The sequence below is a fragment of the Pantherophis guttatus genome, chromosome 2 (genome assembly GCF_059756535.1).
Source record: "Pantherophis guttatus breed Tessera chromosome 2, ASM5975653v1, whole genome shotgun sequence".
NCBI lineage: Eukaryota > Metazoa > Chordata > Lepidosauria > Squamata > Colubridae > Pantherophis > Pantherophis guttatus.
The window spans coordinates 166444004-166465368 of record NC_142064.1 but is presented as its reverse complement, the minus strand read 5'-3'; the positions used below and the strand labels follow the sequence as shown (position 1 = coordinate 166465368).

At 39.3% G+C, this 21365-nt stretch overlaps 1 protein-coding gene across 1 annotated transcript; it reads right to left on the bottom strand.

Annotated features, from left to right (window-relative positions):
• Window positions 1–1153: 1153 nt before the first annotated feature.
• On the bottom strand, window positions 1154–10477 carry LOC117660618 (urotensin-2 receptor-like). The gene is made up of 2 exons (XM_034408748.3): window positions 8886–10477; window positions 1154–4804 (listed from the first exon to the last, which is right to left on the bottom strand). Exon 1 carries the CDS (start codon window positions 10315–10317, stop codon window positions 8953–8955), a length of 1365 nt encoding a protein of 454 aa, XP_034264639.2. The 5' UTR covers window positions 10318–10477; the 3' UTR covers window positions 1154–4804; window positions 8886–8952.
• Window positions 10478–21365: the final 10888 nt, after the last annotated feature.

The window sequence follows — 21365 nt, the reverse complement described above, 5'->3', positions numbered from 1 at the left end:
GGCCATACCTTCAAATTGAGTCAAAATATACAGCAGACCGGAGACATTATGATTTTCAAAGCCAACCAAGTGAACTAGATAAAATTTTAAAAGGCACAGATGAGAAAATAATATCTAAAATTTATGGATATTTAATAAGGTATAAATTAGAGGAGGAAACAGTGAAAGAAAACATGGTAAGCTGGGCAAGAAATATAGGTCACAATATAGAGTTGGACAGATGGGACAAGCTATGGGCAGAAAATTATAAGATGACACTGTCGATTCCATACAAAGAAAATTTATACAAGATATTTTATAGATGGCACCTTCCTCCGGCACGTTTGGCTAAAATGTTTCCAAACACATCACCAATGTGTTGGAAGTGCAAGACACAAATGGGGACATATTACCATCTCTGGTGGTCTTGCAGGAAGGCACAACATTACTGGCAAGAGATTAAGAGAATAATTGAAGAAACAACGAGGCAAAGTGTAGAAATGAAACCAGAATTCTTTCTATTTGGAATGACTACAACACAGTGTACCAAGGAGATAAAATATCTTACCATCCACATATTGACAGCGGCACGTATAGTGTATGCTCAGAATTGGAAATCCGAGATAATACCAACAGAATAAAAAATAATAACAAAAATAAATGAATGCGCAGAGATGGATAGGCTCACAAAAGAGCTCCAAGATAAAGAGAACACTGACTTTTATTTAGTTTGGCAAAAATGGTACACATGGTTAGAAGGAAGGATAGGGCCAACAACATAGGACACTAGGAGAACATAACTCAAGAATTGCAGAAATAGATACATGAGATGAGCCGTAGGATTGTATAAATAAATGGTTAATATGATTGTAGAAAGATACTGCTGAACTTCTATGAATGTATTAAGGTATAAGCAAGTAAATTTGTAAATAGTATGATTAAGGAAAATTGGTTAAATGGACATTAATCACCGATGCGAAGGTTTTCTAGAAGTTAGTTGATTGATTTTTTGTTAATGTATAAGTGTTTACATGTATTTGTGTTTTATGTTTGTCTATGTTAATAAAATTTAAAAAAAGAAAAAAGAAAAGAAAATGCATTCTTTCTATAATCAGTTATGGATAAAATATTTTACGTTAAACAAGCAGGAAAGAGAATTCAAAGTACCTCCCTATTTTTCTTTTTTTTTTGTTAAAGCATCAGGAGAAATGCAGTAAATTAAAAGGTGCTCCTTTGCAGATCAACATGTACTTTAAACATGTTGTGTTCTCTTTTCGGATGGAACAGGGGACAAATCAGTGGAGTTGGTAATGAAGAGGAAGTTTCAACCAACAAAGAATCATACAGGAAGAAATGGAGTGAATATTCAAAAAGCCTACCCAAATCATTTATTTTTTAAAATGAAGCAGATATTCCTATAGCTAGTTATTACTTCACACCTAAGAAATAAGGAATTCATTATGTTTCGCCTGCATGCACAAATACGGATGAATAAAATGACTGCAGGCATACAGATATCACAACTCCCTCGCTCCACCACTGGAGGACTTGGGGATTGAGACCACTTCTCCTGAATGAGCCAGTGCAACCTGGGAGAACTCCTTGAGTCTAAGCTGTGAGTGGATTTGCAGGCAGTGCTGTAGGTCAAGAAGCACTTTTGCAGAAGTACCTCAGATAGACCAGCTGCAACCCTTCTGGAGCTGTTAAATTTGGCAAGAGGTGTTTGTTTTTTTTTAACACCTAGGATCAGCCTTTCCTTGGTGATTGCAATATGTTTGATATGAAGCTACTCTTGAAACATTTCCAGAAACTGTTATTGGTGCAAAATGTGGCAGCTGGACTGACAAGTTGTGCTGAAAGATCTGTATCTTTATACTTTATAAATCTGCAAAACAAATTATGTTTAGTCATCAATGGATCCCAAGTCATATCCCTGAAGCAATTGATTCCAAGTCATATTCCACAATCTTCATGCCTGACAGCAAACACAGATGTTCCCATTTTCTTTCCAATACCATTTTAACATAGTTTGGTGAACTGTCACAAACATTGGCGCTTATAAGCAAACCAATTATATCATTTACAAAAGACTGCTTCAGAGTATCATGAAAGTGACTTGGAAGATGGGTAAATTAGATAAATGATGATAGATAGATAGATAGATAGATAGATAGAGCTAGAGATGATGGATAGATAGATAGATAGATAGATAGATAGATAGATAGATAGATAGATGATGGAGGGATGGAAAGAGAGATCTTCAGAGTCGAAAAAGACATACTGTTGTGCAGTTCATCTGTGAACTCAGAGATTGCTCTGCAGTCTGGCAGCACAGAATATAGCATAAAAGGGGCATTGGAAGTCCATTATAATAGCTATAAATATTATTCTTTGATGCTACTAATGGTTGTCTATTCAAACCCAGTGGAGGCTTCATAACACAGAGCTCGCCAGCAAGTTGTGTCAGCAGCCATAACTTCTAGTTGCCTTAGCTGGATGTGACAGCGGTATAGGGTTTCTTTCACACAGCATCTTCGTAGCATATGTGTAATGACCCTGAGGTTTCTTTCTGGTCTCCACTACACTAGAGAGCAACTAGCAGGATATATAGCAGATGTCTATTCTGATGACATATCTCACCTACCATATCGAGTCAATGCTGGTGGATTCCCTGTGATCCAAAACCTCCAGGCTGGAGACATGCCTTCCAACAAATTTCTCCAGATGTTTGATCTGTCATCAATGCAGAATCCTGGATTCATATCCCTATAAGAGAACATGGATAACCACAGCTCTGTAGACTTTCAGATTTGGGGAGATAAGGGTATTGTGTTGATTGAGAATCCTAGTACAGAGTCTAGTTGGCCTTTGGAGTCAATTTCTTCTTCCAAAGACCCATCACTTGCTTCCCAAGTATTTGAAACTTCTTACCTTTGTCAGCTGGGTATCATCAATAGTGATTTTTGGATCAAATACCAATGTGGTTGGTATTTGGCACCGGTTGATAGAACTACCAGTTCTTTTCAGGCAGATAAGTCAGGCCAAAGAACATAGCAGTGTCTGATAATTTGTTCAGTATCAACTGCCAGCCACTGTCTTTGTGCACTGGGAACACATTCATCAGCAAAAAGGGTTTCTTGAATGACTGTATGGAGGCACTTCATTTGTGGGTTCAAGAAGTAAAGTCAAAGAGACTTCCTGTTTACAGTGTCAAATGCCTTTGTCAGGTCAATAAAGACAGTCAAGAAGTTTGTTTGTTCAATGCATTTTTGATGGATTTGTTTCATGGTAAATATCACATCTGCTGTACTTTGTTCTAGCCCATCACTGTGTCCCTGAGAGGTTCCTTTCCAAGAAGTGACAAGTTTGAAGAGAGAATGCAGGCAAAAATCTTGTCTGTGATGGACAGCAGTGAGATACCCTGTAGTTTTCATAGTCTGATTTTCTTCTCTTAGTTTTATAGAAAGCCACAATGAAGGCATCACAGAATCTTCAGGCATCTCTTCTATGAGCCAAGTATCTGCCAAGATGTACTGGAATATCTGTAAAGAGTTTGAGGGCTTTGTAGATCTCAGCAGTAGAACGCTACCCTGCCCTGTTGCTCTATTTGAGTTCATATGTAAAATCCAGTGGATTTTACTACCAGTTCTGTGGGTGTGGCTTGGTGGGCATGACATGGTGGGCATGGCAGGGGAAGAATACTGTAAAATCTCCATTCCTACCCCACTCAAGGGGAAGGATACTGTAAAATCTCCATTCGCTCCCTACTCCAGGGGAAGGATGCTGTAAAATCTCCATTCGCTCCCTACTCCAGGGGAAGGATACTGTAAAATCTCCATTCCCATCCCACTCCAGGAGAAGGATACTGCAAAATCCCCATTTCCTCCCAATCAGCTGGGACTCGAGAGGCAGAGAATAGATGGGGACGGGGCCAGTCAGAGGTGGTATTTACCGGTTCTCCTACCTACTCAAAAGTTCTGCTACCAGTTCTCCAGAACTGGTCAGAACCTGCTGAAACCCACCTTTGGTAAATCACTTTCCTGATCTCATCAGTAGAAGGAGGCAGACCTAGGCACCCAAGACTGGCAGCAGAGGAATGTCAGGATTTCTGTTGTAAAACATCAGGATCAACTATTCAATAATTTGGAAAAGTGCTCAGTCCAATAGTTCTCAGTTCTTCCTGGTCAGTTGATCTGGTTCAACTCCAGGAGATGACAGCAAGTGGGAACATCCCAATTTAGAAGCACCATAAATGGCTTTTATGGTGCTGAAGAACTCTCCGGTGGCATGCATATCTGCATAGCATTCCATCTGCTTAGCAGGCTTTCTCAGCTACCGCTCAGCCTGCATTTCTTGCAGTTTCTCCTGTACTTTGGACTGCAGATATTTTAAACTGTGTATCTTTGAGATAGATGATAAATGCCAGCTTGCATAGCTTTTGTTTTGGCCCGGAGGGCTGCTGAAATGGTCTCATGGATTTCATCAAAAGCAATCTTGGTGCACCCAGGTATTCAGTACAACTACCATTGTTGCAGTCTGAGTGATGACATTTTTAAACTGCATCCACTTTTCAGGTTGTAGCAGGTTCCTACAAGTGATAAATTGTCAGAGAGTTTTTATTATTATTATTATTAAATACATCTTGAAAACATTGGTCTTGACCTGGGTCCTGCAGTCTGAAGTTGATGATGTACTGCCAGTCCTTCGTGGCATACTGTGTAAAGGGCTACATGCAGGTTGAGGATTGACCAGACCAGCCTGTGATCTATCAAATACTTGACTATGTCACAGTTCATCAGCACAACCTCAAAGACGTCGCCATCACCTGGAAAATATAATATAGCAGCTTTATGTTATGGTGTCACCCTACAGTCAACACCCTACAGGGATACACCCTTTCACAAGGATTGTTTTGACATGATTCTTCTTGGTAAGACACTTTGAAAACTGCTCACCACAAAGGTCAATGTTATCACAGACAGACAAAATTATCTTTAAAATTGTCTCTATGTAGACTCCAGAGTAAACAACACATATCATCACAGCCAGCTTTGCCACTTCCCATCTAGCCCCATGCAGCTCTATATTTCAGTATAAGAAGATCAGCAGGTGATCAGGCATTTGACTGCTGTGGTCTTCCATCAGGAAGGAAAAATCTAAATTGCTTCTTCTTGATTTCCAGTAAGAGAGAAGCTTAGCAGCATGGGGCAAGTTGGAAATGGCCAGCTTAAGTCACTGGACAGCTGCTGGCTGGTGCCAAAAAAAGGGAAAGGGAATAGATGCAAATTTATACCCTTTCCAAATGGATCATTACATAATTAAAATAATAAAAACAAACACATGATGGATTATTAAAGATAAACACATAAGAACATGTCCAAAGACTTATAAATATAACTCTCCAGAATTTATTTGTGAAATAAGTTAGTACTAAGCAGGCTTTAAAAGAAATATTGCTATGACTCAGTGATTTAAAATTATTCGGAACTGCTATGTCAGAAACCAATTTGCATCATTATGTCTAATTTCAGGAACTTGATATCAGTCACTTATCAATTTCCCTCTTTCCCAAAATCTGTATTTTACTAACTTTCTTCCTTTTTATTGTCTTTGATCCTCTCAGTGTTGTAGAGTCTCCAGAAAAAACAAGCTATGTAGCACATCTATAACTGCACAGTACACAAACCATTAAAGGACATGAGGCTGCCACAAAGAAGAGGGGGGTCAATTTATTTTCCAAAGCACCAGAAGGCAGGACAAGAAACAATGGATGGAAACTACTCAAGGATAGAAGCAACCTGGAATTGAGGAAAAACTTCCTAACAGTCAAGACAATTAATCAATGGAACAGCTTGCCTTCAGATGTTGTGAGTGCTTCATCATGGGAGATTTTTAAGACTAGACTGGACTGTCAATTGTCTGAAATGGTATAGGATCTCCTCTTTGAGCAGGGGACTGGGCTAGAAGGTCCAAGCTCTATTCTGATTCTGATTCTGAAAGTATAACTCAACAAAGAAGAAAAGTTATCAGCAATCTTAACTGATAAGGGTACCGGAGGGGGAAAAAAAGTAGTGTGACAGACAGAGCGGTGGCAGGATAAGAATAGAAGGAAACAGGAAAATGGGTGTCATGTCCAAGAATATGTATGAAGGATCCAGATGGGCCCTTCAACCTGGCGGTCTCTTGGTTGATGATGGACAGTAGAAGCCATAGGGACTTGGTAACAAGAAATGATACCTTCACCTACAGTATTTGATTTGATTGGGACTTTCTCCTGTGATTGTTCTGTAAGGAACAGGGCCAAAGAGGAAGAGCAAAGCAGAGAATTATGAATAAGGAGAAGCCAGCAACACTTTCTTAATAGTGCAAGTGTTCCTGAAATCTGTGAAGATTTAAAATTTGATTTAGGAGAATCAGTGAAAATGAATGATGACTAATATTTAAAAGATGAACTATCATCTTTTAATCAGAACAAAGAGATTTGTTGTTACAAGTTCAAAAGATCTTTATTGGTAATGGGGAGAACTTTGGATTTACTATGAAGGAAACTTGGGAAGTAGGGAAATAAATAATTCAGAGGCCTTGGGGCTGAATAAAAGCAGCATAGAAAAATGCAGAGAGAATTGCAATGGGGGAAAAAGGTCTATGAACATGTTACAGGTTACAGGGGTATGGCAGGAAAAAAATTCAGCATGCAAAATTTCAGAAGTAGGAAAAAAGTTAAAAAACTGGGGAGGGAAAGGTTAACTGAGAATGAAAAAGATGAAGTTGGGGTGAGAGGGAGAAAAGATGTAATAGGCAAGGCTTGGACATCCTAGCCAGGCAGCAAAGGAGTGAAAGGATTGTTAGCTTTCTGTTCCTTTAAGGTGAGGATGGACAAGCTTAGAATCCGCAGGGCCAGATACAGTTTACACAGCTGTAAACAATCTTTTAAAAACTGCCACCAGGATGTAATTATTAATGTAACAGAAAAGTAAGTGTGAGGAGAAAAAGGGCATTAGCCTCAGCACATGGCAGCACTTGCTTAATCTTGTCTAGGCTGGGGAGCTAAGTAGGTTGGTCCTGGATGGATGAAAGGGATTAAAAAATACCAAGTCTATGAGTTAAAACTGCAGGGAGAAAAAATTTATGAGGAGACAGGAGGCAAGCCAGCTCTGTACTGTTGCCAAGGAACTATATGGATCTATCCATGAAATCACCAAAGAGGAAAGCTCAGCTTGGGGGACACTTTACCTTTTAATTATATTTGTTCCAGGTGTAATTAAAAATCAAATTTAGCCCTTGCAGGCTGCTTAAAGAACAAAGATAGGCCTTAACTTTTTAAAAAGTTGAGCCCTTGTTTTGAGATAATCTTTGTTTCACCATCATAGCTCAATGAATGCTATGTCACTTTGTATAATAAAGCTTATCTCATCCATAGCTTGATTGTGAATGAAAGGGTCAACCTGACATGCTTTACTGAAAACTGGCTGGGTGGGGACCCCCTCCCCCTCTTGAAGATGTGCCTTTCCAGATTTCAGGTGTGGCACCAATAGTGATTTCAGGATAGGAATGGGTATGTGGCTGTAGTTTATCTGGTAGTCTTTGGTGACTCTTAGGGATGTTGTCAGATAGAGCCAGATGAGAGGTCCTGTTCATGAAACTGGGCCATTCAGTTGGAGCTGCTGCTTACCTACGTTCCTCTCTACAGCAGAAGGGTAGCCATGCCTCTTAAACTATTAAATTATGTGATTTGTGCTAGTAAGGTCAACTGAGAAGGGATTCATCTTGCAATGAACTGGTTTAGGACAATACTACCAATATTGCCTGCAATGACACTCTAATGTCATTTTTTGTTGTTTGGGGACATGAATATGCATATAATTTCATATTCAGCTGATATTGCTGGCTGAGAACCAAAATGATTGGAAAAAATGCTAGCTAAATTGTATGAAACAAGGAGTATGGATCTGAAAATTAATGTATCCAAGGCCAAAGGATTTGTTTTTTACAGGGAGAATAGAACAGTTGCAAGATATATAAATGGTGTAAAACCAGAACAAAGTGAAACATATGTGTATCTTGGTAGAATGTTTATCAAAGATATTGAGTTCTTGAAATATTACTCTTTTAAAAGATTAGCAAAATAATTTACCCTGCAATAACCTTTGCCTAGCCCATTATCACTGCATCATTAAAGTTAATATAGCTATTAGTTTCAATATATTGACAAAAAAAGTAAAAAAAAAACATTCAGAAACATTATAGAACAAATCAACAAACATGTAAAATATTAAGCCCTGCCATAAAACTGAATGATACATACTTAGGAGTAAACTGCACTGAATTCAAAGTACTTAATCCCAAGTAACTATAATGTTGCAATTTAAATTGTGGATATTTATTATTACCTTATGACCCTTAAAATCAGCTACGATATTAAAACATTCATGTATAAGAAAACAACAAAACCAATACTTATGGGATATAACCTTAATAACATCTGTGAATAGATAAGAGTAATATTTATATATCTATTTGCAAAGATTTGTGCCTTTTCATATAACTCCAAAGTTTTTTAAAAAACACCTCTGCCTGAATTAAGGTATTATAACAGCTGTTCTCTCCAATTTTCTACAATCCCAGAGCTTACTACACAGGGTAAGACTTACTAAGAATTATCTTAATGAATAAAATAAAATTTTCTTGATTTATATTGCTTAAATTTACTCCAAAGACTTGGAGTAAATTTGTGTCACTTTTAAGGTTAACATGTACTACTGATTTTGAATAAAACACAATTCTGTGTATGCTTAACACGGAAGTAAGTTTCACTTGAAAGAAGTTTGCTATTGAGAAAATAAAATTGCTCTTTTGGTTCACCCTGGGCAAATTTCCAAACAGACCACCCACATGGCCAATCTCACCTTGCTCGGGGGGCCCCACCTGGATGGTCTTTAGAAACCGTTCCCAACAAGGGAAGGGAGACGACGTTCACTTGCAGTCCTTTAGGGCAGCCATCCCCAGGCCTTCTGTCCCAGACTCATACTGGGTGCCCGAAGAGGACGACCGCCTCCAAGAACAGTGCAAGTTGGAGCCCTTCTTGCGAAAGGAAGAGGTGAAGCGGTAGAACTTCCTATGCTGGTTCCGAAGATACTCGCGGTAGTTCCTGGTCAGCAAGATATAAAGGAAAGGGTTGATGCAACTATTGCTGTAGGTCAGGCAGGTGACCAGGTAGTTGATATACTTCTGGATGTGGAGCGGCAGCCCCAGGGGGCCGTGGTAGAGGGACACCAGCTGCCAGATCCAGAAGGGCAAGAAGCAGGCCCAGAAGACCAGCACGATGGTGAAGACCAGGATGAGAACTTTCTGGCGGGGGGAGCGCTTGGGCCCCGTTTTGCGCGGCGGGTTCTTCTGAGACTCCAAGTAAGTGGCGGCCAGGCGGGCGTAGAGGCAGCCAATGAGCAGCCCGGGGGCCAGGATGCTGGTGCTGAAAAGAACCGTCAGGTAGAGCCGAAAGGCGGCGGGGCTCCAGGTCGGGGCGCAGATATGCTTGCCGTCGCCGCTCTGGCTCAGGGTGACCATCAGCATCATAGGCAGGGTCAGCAGCAGCGAGATCCCCCAGACGGCGCCGGCGGTGATCCTGCGGAAGCGCGGCGCCCGGTACCTCACGGCCAGCGGCCGGGTGACGGCCAGGTAGCGCTCGGTGCACATGACGGTCAGGGTGAAGATGCTGGCGTGCATGGTGAGCAGGTCCAGGCTGAGCAGGAAGCGGCAGCCCAGCTCGCCGAAGTACCAGTCTTGGGCCAGCGACGTGCCCACGATGAACGGGATGGAGCACAGGTAGAGCAGGTCGGCCAGAGCCAGGCTGGCAATGGAGCCGGATAAAGGCGCGCTCCGGGCTCCCCGGCCCGAGCGCCACAGCAGCGCCAAGGTGTACACGTTGCCCGTCACGCCAGCCACACACATGACGGAGAGGACCGCGCCGAAAACCCAAGTCGCCGCCGCTTCCCCGCTGGTCCCCCCCGCTGCTGCCCGAGAAGACTCGTTGCCAAGCCCCGCGCTCAAGTTGCGCTCCATTTCGAGCGCTGGGGGAGGGGAGGGCGGGAAACAGCAGTCGCCTTCCCCCCCTCCCCCCGCCACAACTTGCCGCGCGGTGGCCACCGCCTCACGTTCTCCCGGCAGGGCTCCAGGCGGCCACTGGCTGGCTCCGTTCCCGAGTCTTGCCTGCCCCGAGCTCGGCGGCCGCCGCTGCTTGAGCAGCCTCCTGGGACCGGGCTTCTTCTTCTTCTTCAGCGGCTTGGCGGTCGGAGTTGAGTAAAAGCTACTCAAGTAGTCGAGAACGGCACTTGCGCTCATGGGAAGGGCGTTTGGATTCGTGGGATTGCCTTCTGCATGTTTTATGGGGCTGAGTTGCTGCTTCCTAGTTGGAAAGCAACTAACCTCGGAGGGGAAAACTTTGACCAACTTTATTGTCACTTTGAATGTACACTAATTTGGCATATATTAAAAATGAATTTTCGTTGCATGCAGCTCTCAAAGGGTCACCAACCTCCAATATACATTACACAACCATGGGAGAAAGAAAGAAAGAAAGAAAGAAAGAAAGAAAGAAAGAAAGAAAGAAAGAAAGAAAGAAAGAAAGAAAGAAAGAAAGAAAGAAATGATTGAATGAATAAATGAAAATTAAATAAATAATAAATAAATAAATAAAATAAATAAATAAATAAATAAATAAATAAATAAATAGTAATGCATCTACCCACATATATTATATGACACAGAGAAACAACACAGTCTAGTTCGGATGTATACCTGTACATGGTGAGAAAAACAAATCTTGTGAGTTTACCAGACAGATGACATAGGGAACAAAGCGGTTACAGAAACTGGTAGTCCTGCTAGATATACTTCGAAACCTCCTCCCAGAGGGGAGCGACAGAAACAGGTCGTGAAGAGGGTGTGTGGGGTCTCTAACAATGCTTTGAGTTCTAAGCACATAGCGCTTATAAGCAGTATCCTGATTGGCAGGAAGCAAGCTACCTATAATATTCTAGGCTGTTCTTACCGCTCTCTGAATGGACTTTCTCTCTGAGGCACTGCAGCCACCAAACCAAACAGCGATGCAGTTTATTAAAATGTTCTCAATTGTTCCTCTGTAGAAAGTAGCCAGGTCAGAAGGAGAAAGATGTGTTCCCTTCATCTGACACAGGAAATGCAGATTCTGGTTTGCAGGCTTCACTAAAGATAACGTGTGGAGGGACCAGTTCAGATTGTTAGTTATCTGCACCCCCCAGATACTTAGTACTGTTGTCCACCTCTACAGCTGCATCCTTGATACTGAGTGCAGTACGACTATGCTGGCTCTATGTAGGTCTACTTAGGAGACTTTAGGAATTTACCCCCAGTTTATCAATTACTTAGGAGGCGAGAGCTTGGCAGCACAAGGAAACAATCATAATAGAGCTGGAAGGGACTTTGGAGATCATGGAGTCCAGCCCACCAACAACCTAATAGCTAGCCATCAGCTCCCCAACCTACATCTAAAAAGCTACACACAACAGGCACCATATAAATACCACACAGAGAACAACACCTATTCTGCTAGAGAGAAGTTTCCTAAAGATGGGCTCCAGCATGAGTTGGAATGCTCAGAAGACAAAATCTCTGGTCCCAGTCTGTAGAGATTCTCAGTCATCCAGGTCATGGTTCTCCCAGGAGGCAACTTTCTTGTTTTTTTCTTTGAAGACATTTCACTTCTCATCCAAGAAGCTTCTTCAGCTCTGATGGGATCTATCCTGTCTATCCACTATCCTGCCAGAGCTGAAGAAGCTTCTTGGATGAGAAGCAAAACGTCTTCAAAGAGAAAACCAAGGAAGTCCAGTTGCCTCCTGAAAAAGCACCTTTAGGACTCTGATTCCGGTGACTGATTCAGATTGGATCCTGCAACTTTAGGAATAGCCCTTCTTCAGTTTCATTAATACTATTTGCCATTCACTGATCCTTTGAGATCTGCAGGAAGATCTCCACTTCACTGTCATAAAAAGCTTGTGAGGTTTGTAATTTGGCTAACAGGTAGTGGATGGCTCAAATCAGATATTGTAGGAGGAGAGGCTATGGTAGCCAAAAATTGGAGTGAGTCCATCAACACCCTTTTAGACTAACTTTGGCTTATGACTTATAATTTGATTTTTTGAAAGGCTCTAAATCACTAATGTTCTTCTCCATGAGCTCCGTAAGCATAGCTCTGCTGGATTAGGCCAAATTCTTAGTCCAAAATTTGGTTTCTCACAATGGCCAATCAGAAACAAGCAGGAGCTTTTCAAATTACTGTTACTCCCTTTCTCTTATTATTTCCAAACATGATATCTGGCCCCATCTCAGAAGTGTTCTTAAAATAAATAGCCCTTAACCCACCAGGAATCTATCCAACCCTCTTTTAAAGCCATTCAAGTTTTGTTTCTTTGTTTTTGCACTTACAAGTCAATCAGTACTGACTTCTGGTGACCGCCTGGAAGAGTACCTTGCAAGTTTTTGTTTTCAGATTTCAGAAGTGGTTTGCCACTGTCTCCTTCGTAGGGGTGAGAAAGTGAGTTACTGGCCCAAAGTCACCCAGCTTAGGCTTCATATTACAGGACTAGAACTTGCAGTCTCCCAGTTTCTAGCCTGATGCCTTAACCATTATGTTAAACTGGCTCTTTAGTGGTCTTCACCCAACTCACTTTGGATAATGAATTTCTATTATTAATCATATACAGCATGCTTATCTCCTTCCAAACAGCTTTCATGGATGACCCTGGCCCTTTGCATTTTAAGCAAAAGAGAAAAGCTTCTCTCTGCCCACTTCCTCCATGCTGAGAGTGATTTTTATATGTTACAATCGTAGCCTTGCTCAATCATCTGATTTTTATACACTGCAATCCTGTCCTCATTCAGTCATCTTTTTTTTTCTAGGCTAAAGAGCCCCAAATGTTTTAGCCTTCTCTTGTAAGAAAGGTATTTGGTTGCCTGCTCCTGTGGGTTTTTCCATTCTGTAATATCCTTTTTCAAATTTGGTGACTAGAACTATACAGAGTTTTTCCAGATGTGGATGTACATTTGCATAAGGGCTTTACAACATCAGGAGTTTTACTTTCCGTCCTAATGCTTCCTAGCATGAAATTTGTCTTTTTAAAATGCTTCCAGCACAGTAAGTCAGTATCTGAACTATCCACCATAGTCCTGAAATCTTTCCCAGGTATTTACAGACAGCTCAGCTCCTAAAGCTGCATGCAGAAATACCTTTAGCTTTATATGTCAGTAGTGGAATTTCATCTAGTCTGTCTTCTGAATTCTGAAAGAATCTCAGGCAGAATTACACTTTTGTTTAAACCATGACTACATTGTTATGCCTGTTCAAGCTTGCAGTCATAGAAAACAAATATAAACCTTTTAGCGCAGTCTGTATGACAGGGCTGTCAAACCCGTGGCCTGCGGGCTGGATACATCATGCGCTGGCCATGCCCACACTCAGTTTAGCAAAGGAGAAAAAAGTCCCGATACATCACATGACGCCACCATGATGATGCAAGTTTGACACCCTTACTATATGAGAAAAGGTAGTGAGAACTTGGAAATATCAACAACGTTCAGGACTCATTTTTCAAAACTATATATACATTAATCCCTTAGATCTATAACTTTCAGAAATCTGAAGTGTAAATTAAACATTTGGTACAAATGCATTTAAAAAGCTCCAACAGAAAGAGGCATTCTGACATTTTCCTGTTATTTTAGACTGCCTCTCCCACAGCTCCTTAATATCAACCAGGCTGATTGAGTCCCATGAGAGTTGAAGTCCAAAATGTTTTTTTTTTCTTATTTCTTCAAGTCACTCTTGGCTCCTGGGAGCTGCTTGGACAAATCCCTGTAGTATTCTTGGCAATATGGATATGGTTTGTTCCTATCTTTTTCCCAGGACTGAAAGAGAGTGGGTAGCTCAGCTGGTTTCACTCCTAAGGTAGAACTAGAACTCACAATCTCTCAGTTTCTAGCCTGGTAACTTGATCATTAGACCAAACTGGCTTTCCCAAAATGTCTTGCATGCTCAAAAGTACCTAAACCTAACTTACTACTTTGTCAGTGAAAATATCAGGTAATTAAAAAGAAATTACATAGAAGAGTATTAACTAGTTCAGCATGGATGCTGTTCTGCTCACTATCTGTCATGAAAAATTCAAGGTATACAAACATTTATCCACAGATAAATGCTGTTCAATAAAGCAGTCTCTTTGGACTGTTTTTCATAAAACATCCTGGATTTCATACACAGTCCAATATGTCACTGAAATAACTATACAAAAATATGTTTCCCCTGAAAGTGGTTCTTTCAGTATTTTAGAGAAAGAAAGTTCCTAGAATGGAACAGAACAGAACAGAACAGAACAGAACAGAACAGAACAGAATAGAGTAGAATAACAGAGTTGGAAGGGACCTTGGAGGTCTTCTAGTCCAACCCCCTATTTAGGCAGGAAACTATATACCACCCCCTACACCATATTTTAAAGCATGTAATATTTTATTTCTTTATTCTTCCAGGCAGTGTCCTTAGTATTATAAAATGTTAGCTTAAAGATATTATATCTCCTTAAAGATTTCTTTTACACAATTTTGAATTCAAAAGTTGAATTCACAGGGACACCCAAGTGTTTTAATGACTTTTCTTCATGGCCTTTAAACGTTGGATCGAAACTAGTAGTGCATCGACATAAAGAAGTTTAATGTCAATTAGAACAAAATGCATGATATACTCACAGCCCTTAAGAGGAGGTAGGTGGGAAAATAGAGATTTATTTTATATTTATTCTCATTTATTAGGTTCTGGGGATATTTCTGATTGTGGTAGATAAGTGATAATTGAACAGCCACAATCAACTCACATTGAATTTTTGATCAATCGATGCAGGTTTCATCATTGTAAGATGTTTGTCTCTATTTTCTCTCTTCATTAAATGTAACATTGGTGTTATTTTAGATAAGAATAATTGAGAGGAAGTAAGTGCCTGTCATTTGGTTGTTTCTATAGAACATATTATAAAATAACTCAGAAACAATATCCAGTATTTCTTCTTGATCCAATTTTATTAACCTTCATTCCTAATATCAAATCTTATCAAATTCATTACATGAGACTTATCAACAATTTTTGGCTCCAGATATTGGAGTTCTATTAGATTTTAAATGCCATCAAAATATGGCAGTGTCTTTACACTATCTTTATAGTCATAATATCACTTCCTCAGCTCCTACTTTTTCTTTTAACTGGCATATACAGGTGTCATCTTTATTATATGGACTTAAATTGGAAATCTTGAGCAAAGATTTATCAAAACTGCTCAGGACATTCTGGCACTAATATCATCCTTGAGCAAAGGAATTGCAAAGGCCGCTTTCATTGCGAAGTAGCTATACTAGAATGTATTAGAAGTTTGAACAACATTTATTATGGGTTAAACAAAGCCGAGGGACTTTTATATTCTGTGCATATAAGAATATGCACAGCATCACATAGCTCATCAATGCATGTATGTCTATCACATCCAACATTTTTTTTATTAATAGCCATTATTGATAGATTATTATCCTGAAGATGAAACTCAAATACTTTGGCCACCTAATGAGAAGGAAGGACTCACTGGAGAAGAGCCTAATTCTGGGAAAGATTGAGGGCAAAAGAAGAAGGTGATGACAGAGAACGAGGTGGCTGGATGGAGTCACTGAAGCAGTCAGAGTGGGCTTAAATGGACTCCAGTGGATGGTAGAGGACAGGAAGGCCTGGAGGAACGTTGTCCATGGGGTCGTGATGGGTCGGACACAACTTCACAACTAACAACAATAACATCGATAGATTATTTGTACTGTTTGTGCTTTCTACATTTTATTGCTGCCTGACATTCTTTTTATTATTTATTAGCCCTCCTCCACAGCAAAGTATATACTACAGTATACTCCTCATTCAGGATAGCATTCGATGTATTTTATAAAGCAGATAACGATCCATGAAAGTTTATGTTGTGATCAAGCAGTTAACTCTTAAACATTGCAAGACTGTTCTTTGTCTCTTTTGTAAAGAAAAAAAAAAGTCTAGCAGAGTTCTGATATCAAGTTTAGGTTCTCCCAGCCACAAAATACACTTTTTGTTAACCATTTCCTTTCAGCAGATTCATTAAGCATTTGGTAATAAAATGAACTAACTTCTAGAGTTATGATTAATTTCAGATTTGAGAGTAAAAAGGTGCTTCTGAACAGGAGGGTCAGGTACATAGCACCTATTTGTAGCTCCTTGGGAAAAAAGCTGGCTACTTTAAAAAGTTAACGTAAAGAAGAAAATGATTTTAGTTTGTAAGAGGCAGGCACTTAACATTGTAGTGTGTTATATTAAAATGCTCTTCTGCATTGTTCAATTGTCCTCATTCAATTTTATCAAAAAGAAATAGCTACTCTGGAAGAGTGTTTCAAGAAAATGTTTATGAGTGATTTGTATAATTTTTAACTGCAAGATGACCAAGGGGCATGACTCTCTGTCATTTCTAGATACTTGTAGGCTTCATCTCAATGTCTCCTTTTGTCTTATACATTTTTAATTAAGTTATAAGGTATTATATGATACAAAATACAAAAGCAAATAAGAGGGGGGAGGGAAAAGGGGAAAGAAAAGTGAGGAAAGATAGGGAAAGAAAAGGAAACATTGACTTCTGACTCTCTCTGTTACAGTAGAGATAAAAATGAAACCAGAACTTTTCCTCTTGGGTCTAATGGAAAAAGAACTGGAGAAAAAGTTTGGAACTTTGTTACTATATATGTTGACAGCAGCAAGATTATTGTATGAAAAAATGGAAGGACACTTCGATTCCTACTATGGAAGAATGGTTGGAGAAGCTGATGGAGTTGGCTGAAATGGCAAAATTGACTACTTTGATTACAGAAAAAAAAATATAAGTACTTTTGTTTCTGCATGGAACCACTTCTGAACTTCGTGCTTGATGTGGAAAAGAATGAAACTTTGATTTTGGGTTTTACAGATTAGCTTGGTAGATCTTTATAGAAATGACTGGTTCATACTATTATGATAAAACAAAAAGTTGTGATCTGTTGTTAATGCTTTGTCCCAATGCTTCCTGATGGTTTGGCTATTTGACATTTCAATTCCATTGCTGTTTGTGATTTTATCCTGCTTTATTGCTACAATAGCACATTTCTCTAGGACAAATTCCATTGGTATATCTGTGCTCATCTCCATTTCAAAGCCGAAGAGCCAGCGCTGTCCGAAGACGTCTCCGTGGTCATGTGACTGGCATGACTAAACGCCAAAGGCGCACAGAACGCTGTTACCTACCCACCAAAAGTGATCCCTATTTTTCTACTTGCATTTTTTATGCGCTTTCGAACTGCTAGGTTGGCAGAAGCTCGGACAAGTAACGGGAGCTCATCCCGTTGCGCATCACTAGGGATTCAAACCGCTGAACTGCCAACCTTTCGATTGACAAGCTCAGTGTCTTAGCCACTGAGCCACTGTGTCCCTATAAATCCCTATAAATCCAGTCATAGACAACTATGTTGTCTATGACTGGATTTCAATTTCTGATTTTCCATAAAGCTTTGGATCATTCATATAAAGCAAGTTGAGATTTTATTAGCATCTTTTGCTGTTTGGTAGCCATGATTTGTTTTCTTCAAAATCACTGACAGTGGGATAATGGCAATGAGAAATAATAATAAAGGTGAGAATGAGTTTTCCTGGAAGATGCCTTTTCTAATGTTGACAATTTTTTATTATGGTTGGTTTCATAGTCAGCCAGATGTTTAGACTGGATTTGACTTTTTATCCACTTATAGAGTCCTTTGTCAGGATCTGGGATAGGCAGATGTTGCTGTTTGATGGTGTTAAACGTATTGTTGCAGGATGTAAGCTATTCCACATTAAGCTGCCTTTTGTATTTGACTCATGGGGATTTTGTCAATGCCAAATACTTTGCTTTGGCATGTCTCTTTTCTCTATTTGTCATTTACTCTTTCTATAAAATGTACGGTGTTGAGTAGCAATTCTATTTCAGATGATATTTTTTCCATACACCTTCACATCATCCATCTAAAGGAGAAGGGATAGCCTGACAAATGTTTTGATGTTTGATAGCCTTGGCCTGGCTTGTTCACTATTGTTGACAGAGGAATCAGTGCAACAACAAACAATAATGCTACAAGTGAGTTGCCTTGAAAGATATTATTGATATTAATCTCTCCCAGGCTACCACCATTACCCAACTGTGTCTTCCATTATGCCATTAATCTTTGCACAAGTTTTCTGACTTTTCTGCTGACTCCTGTTATTTGAAGGCATTTATGGCAGGGAATCAAATGCCTTCATATAATTAATCCAAGCTACATTCAAGTTGGTCTTCTTTCTCTTGCAGTTTTCCAGAATTATCTTGTCAAATAGGAACTGATTTTTTTACCCCTCTGCTGTTGGGTAGTTTCTCTGTATCAGCTACCATACCGGTTAGCATTTTGAAAGTCATCGGTAAGCAGGTAATTGGCCTGTAGTTGCTGCTCTCTTTTTGTTAGATCTTTCATTATCAAGTAAGGAACTGCACTGTTTGTTCTTTGTCAGGTGTTGACTGGTTCATAGCTGGGTTTTTTTTTCTGATTTGACTGAAATTGGGGATTCTGCCTCCAGGCTGCAATTCAAACTTAGTATCTGCTGATCTTCTCTGATCTGACTGTTATTTGTTGCTTTGTTATTTTCAGTGTTTCCTTGATGTCCTTTGTTTCTAGGTGATCTTTCTTGTTCAGGCCTTCTTTGGCCTTCTTTGTTTTTCAGCTTATTTTCTTTCCATCTATTCTAGATTGTTTACATCAGATCTTAACATGCTGGTACTAATTTTCCAGCTTGATTTTCTTTCTTTCTTTTTTTTTTTTATTGAAAAGGTTTTCAAATACAAATTTTTCCCCCTTTTTCCCCCCCCTCCCCCCCTCCCTAACCCCCCCTCCCCACCCTTCCCCCCCTGTGACTTCTTCGTAACAAAAAAAAACCCTAATTCATAACAGATTACTTACTCCCTCCTCAAAATACTGACCTTTACTTACTAAAAGTATTATAAATCCCCCTTTATCCATACATTTCAGAAAAGAAGAAGAGAAAAAAAAACAAAAAAAAAACAAACACATTATACTATAACTATTATAAAATAACTTCTAATTTAGCATAATAGTGTTTTATATCTATGCATTATTGCAACAATTCAAAACCACCTTCCACTTTAAAACTATACGATAAGTCCTACTTTAATAACATTTCAAAGCGGGCTCCCCATAAAATCTAATTTAACATTTATTCCACTCTATCCATTTCCTCCACTCCCAGCTTGATTTTCTATTTTGGTGGTGCACTCTCTGGATTTTTTTCTTGCTTGCTGATTTTGCATTCCAGGTATTCGTTTATAACTGCAGCCATGTGATAATGTATAAAAACATTAATTGGCTGTTATTTTTTATTTTGATTCATCGCATAGTCAGCTAGATATTCAAACTGGATTTGCCAGTTTAGCCACCTATTGAGTCCTCCCCAAGGTCCTAGGATAGGCAGATGTGGATGGTTGATGATGTTACAGATATTGTTACAGGATAGAAACTATTTTAAGTAAAGCTGCCTTTTGCAATTGACTGATGGTGAATTTGTCAGTGCTGATGGTGTCCAAGTGCTGATGCTCCAGTTGTTTTTGGATTGCATCCAAGCCAGCTATTACTATTAGTATTGGTAATACTGCCTTTGCTTTCTTTTGCTATATTATTATTGTTATTATCTCTTTTATTCATTAAACATGAAACTCAGTCAACTGAACATTTACAAATATATCACAAATATCATTGATTGGTGCTGATGGTTGATAAGGGTTGTTGCCAGCATCCTAGGTATCAACCAAGTATCTTCTTAAAATATATGATGTTCCGAGTAGCACAGTTTTTTGCAGTTCTTCTGGTGTTATTGCAGGAAGCTGCAATTTCTTGATGTATTTTGTAAAATTCTTGGACATGGTACTAAGTGCCAAGTGCAATGACAATGGGTATCACTGATACATATTATTATTATTTACTATCATCATCATCACCATCCAGAGAATTTGTCCTGTGTTGTCTGCTCACAACCAGAAGCTAGGGAAACTACATTAACACCACCACATCTGGGCCGAAACATTCCAGATGACCATTAGATGACAGAACTCAAGCTCTTTGGTGCAATTTAGTGGTTGTCAGATGACTGCAGCCTTGATATGACAGCCTCACATTAGGACATCTGCAATGGCTATTTCTCCACCAGTAGGCCAATTGTAACAAGTTCATATTTTGATTGGTCTTTTTTTAAGCAGTAGGCTCCAATGGTTCTATCAGTTTAACAATTTAAAGTCAAATCTTAATGTAACTCTGTGTAAATATTTAACCTGTAGGTAATTAAATCATTGTTCCACAAACTATTTGAATAAATCAGACAGAGCTACATTTCTTGGTTGTTAGTTACATACTTAAGTATTGTGATATTTTTTGTAAAAAGATCTACCTCTTACTTTTTTATATTTGTTCTTCTGGCCTTTGTACCCAAATGTCTGTTTCCTTTTTTTTTTTTGCCTAAAACCATGACATGTTGCTTAATTTTTTAGCTTTAGGGAATTCTGTGAATTGATGATAGCTGACAGCTTTCTGTCATAATATTCTGGAGTTGGCAGATGCTTTCTGTTTGGTTAAGAAATGAAGGGGAAATGGGATAACACAGACCTGTGTTATCGAGCTGTACATAATGTTTGCTTGTATAAGAACGTGCAAATCTTGTATCATTAAAATGAAAGCAGACAAGCAGCTCAAAGAGTCAGATTTTATTATCTGTATTGGTCTGATAGAACTGAGAAGTTGGTGATGAATGTGTCAAAAGCCACTTAGTGTTCTCTTAAACTAAAATAGCTACACTGAGCAGATGGATTTAATTAAGTTTTTACTGAAAGATAACTATGCTTCCCACATACAGTATTTCAGATGAATACTTTGGAGAAAATGACAGAAGAGTTAATTCAGTCTTAAATTGCTTTTGATATGTGAAAATGGTTGTGTTTTTTTGAAAAATAAACAAACAAGAGGAACTCATATCTTCAGAAAGAGAAATAACTCAACTCTACTTACTTTTAGTAGGTCACTTTGTGTTTATCAGCTTAAGTATCACAGAGATGGATATATTTTTTCATGATCCATAAAAGACATGGCTAACAACAAGAGATGTTGGAAGCTGTAGTTCAGAACTTAGACGACACCAACCTGCCTTCCCTTGCCCTCTGCTCAGAATATTATTTGATTTATATGGCTGTAATTCCCAAACATTTGAAGAT

Bases quoted from the DNA above. Each gene is read 5' to 3' on its own strand.
- LOC117660618 (XM_034408748.3), bottom strand. From the start codon at position 10,317: ATGAGCGCAAGTGCCGTTCTCGACTACTTGAGTAGCTTTTACTCAACT.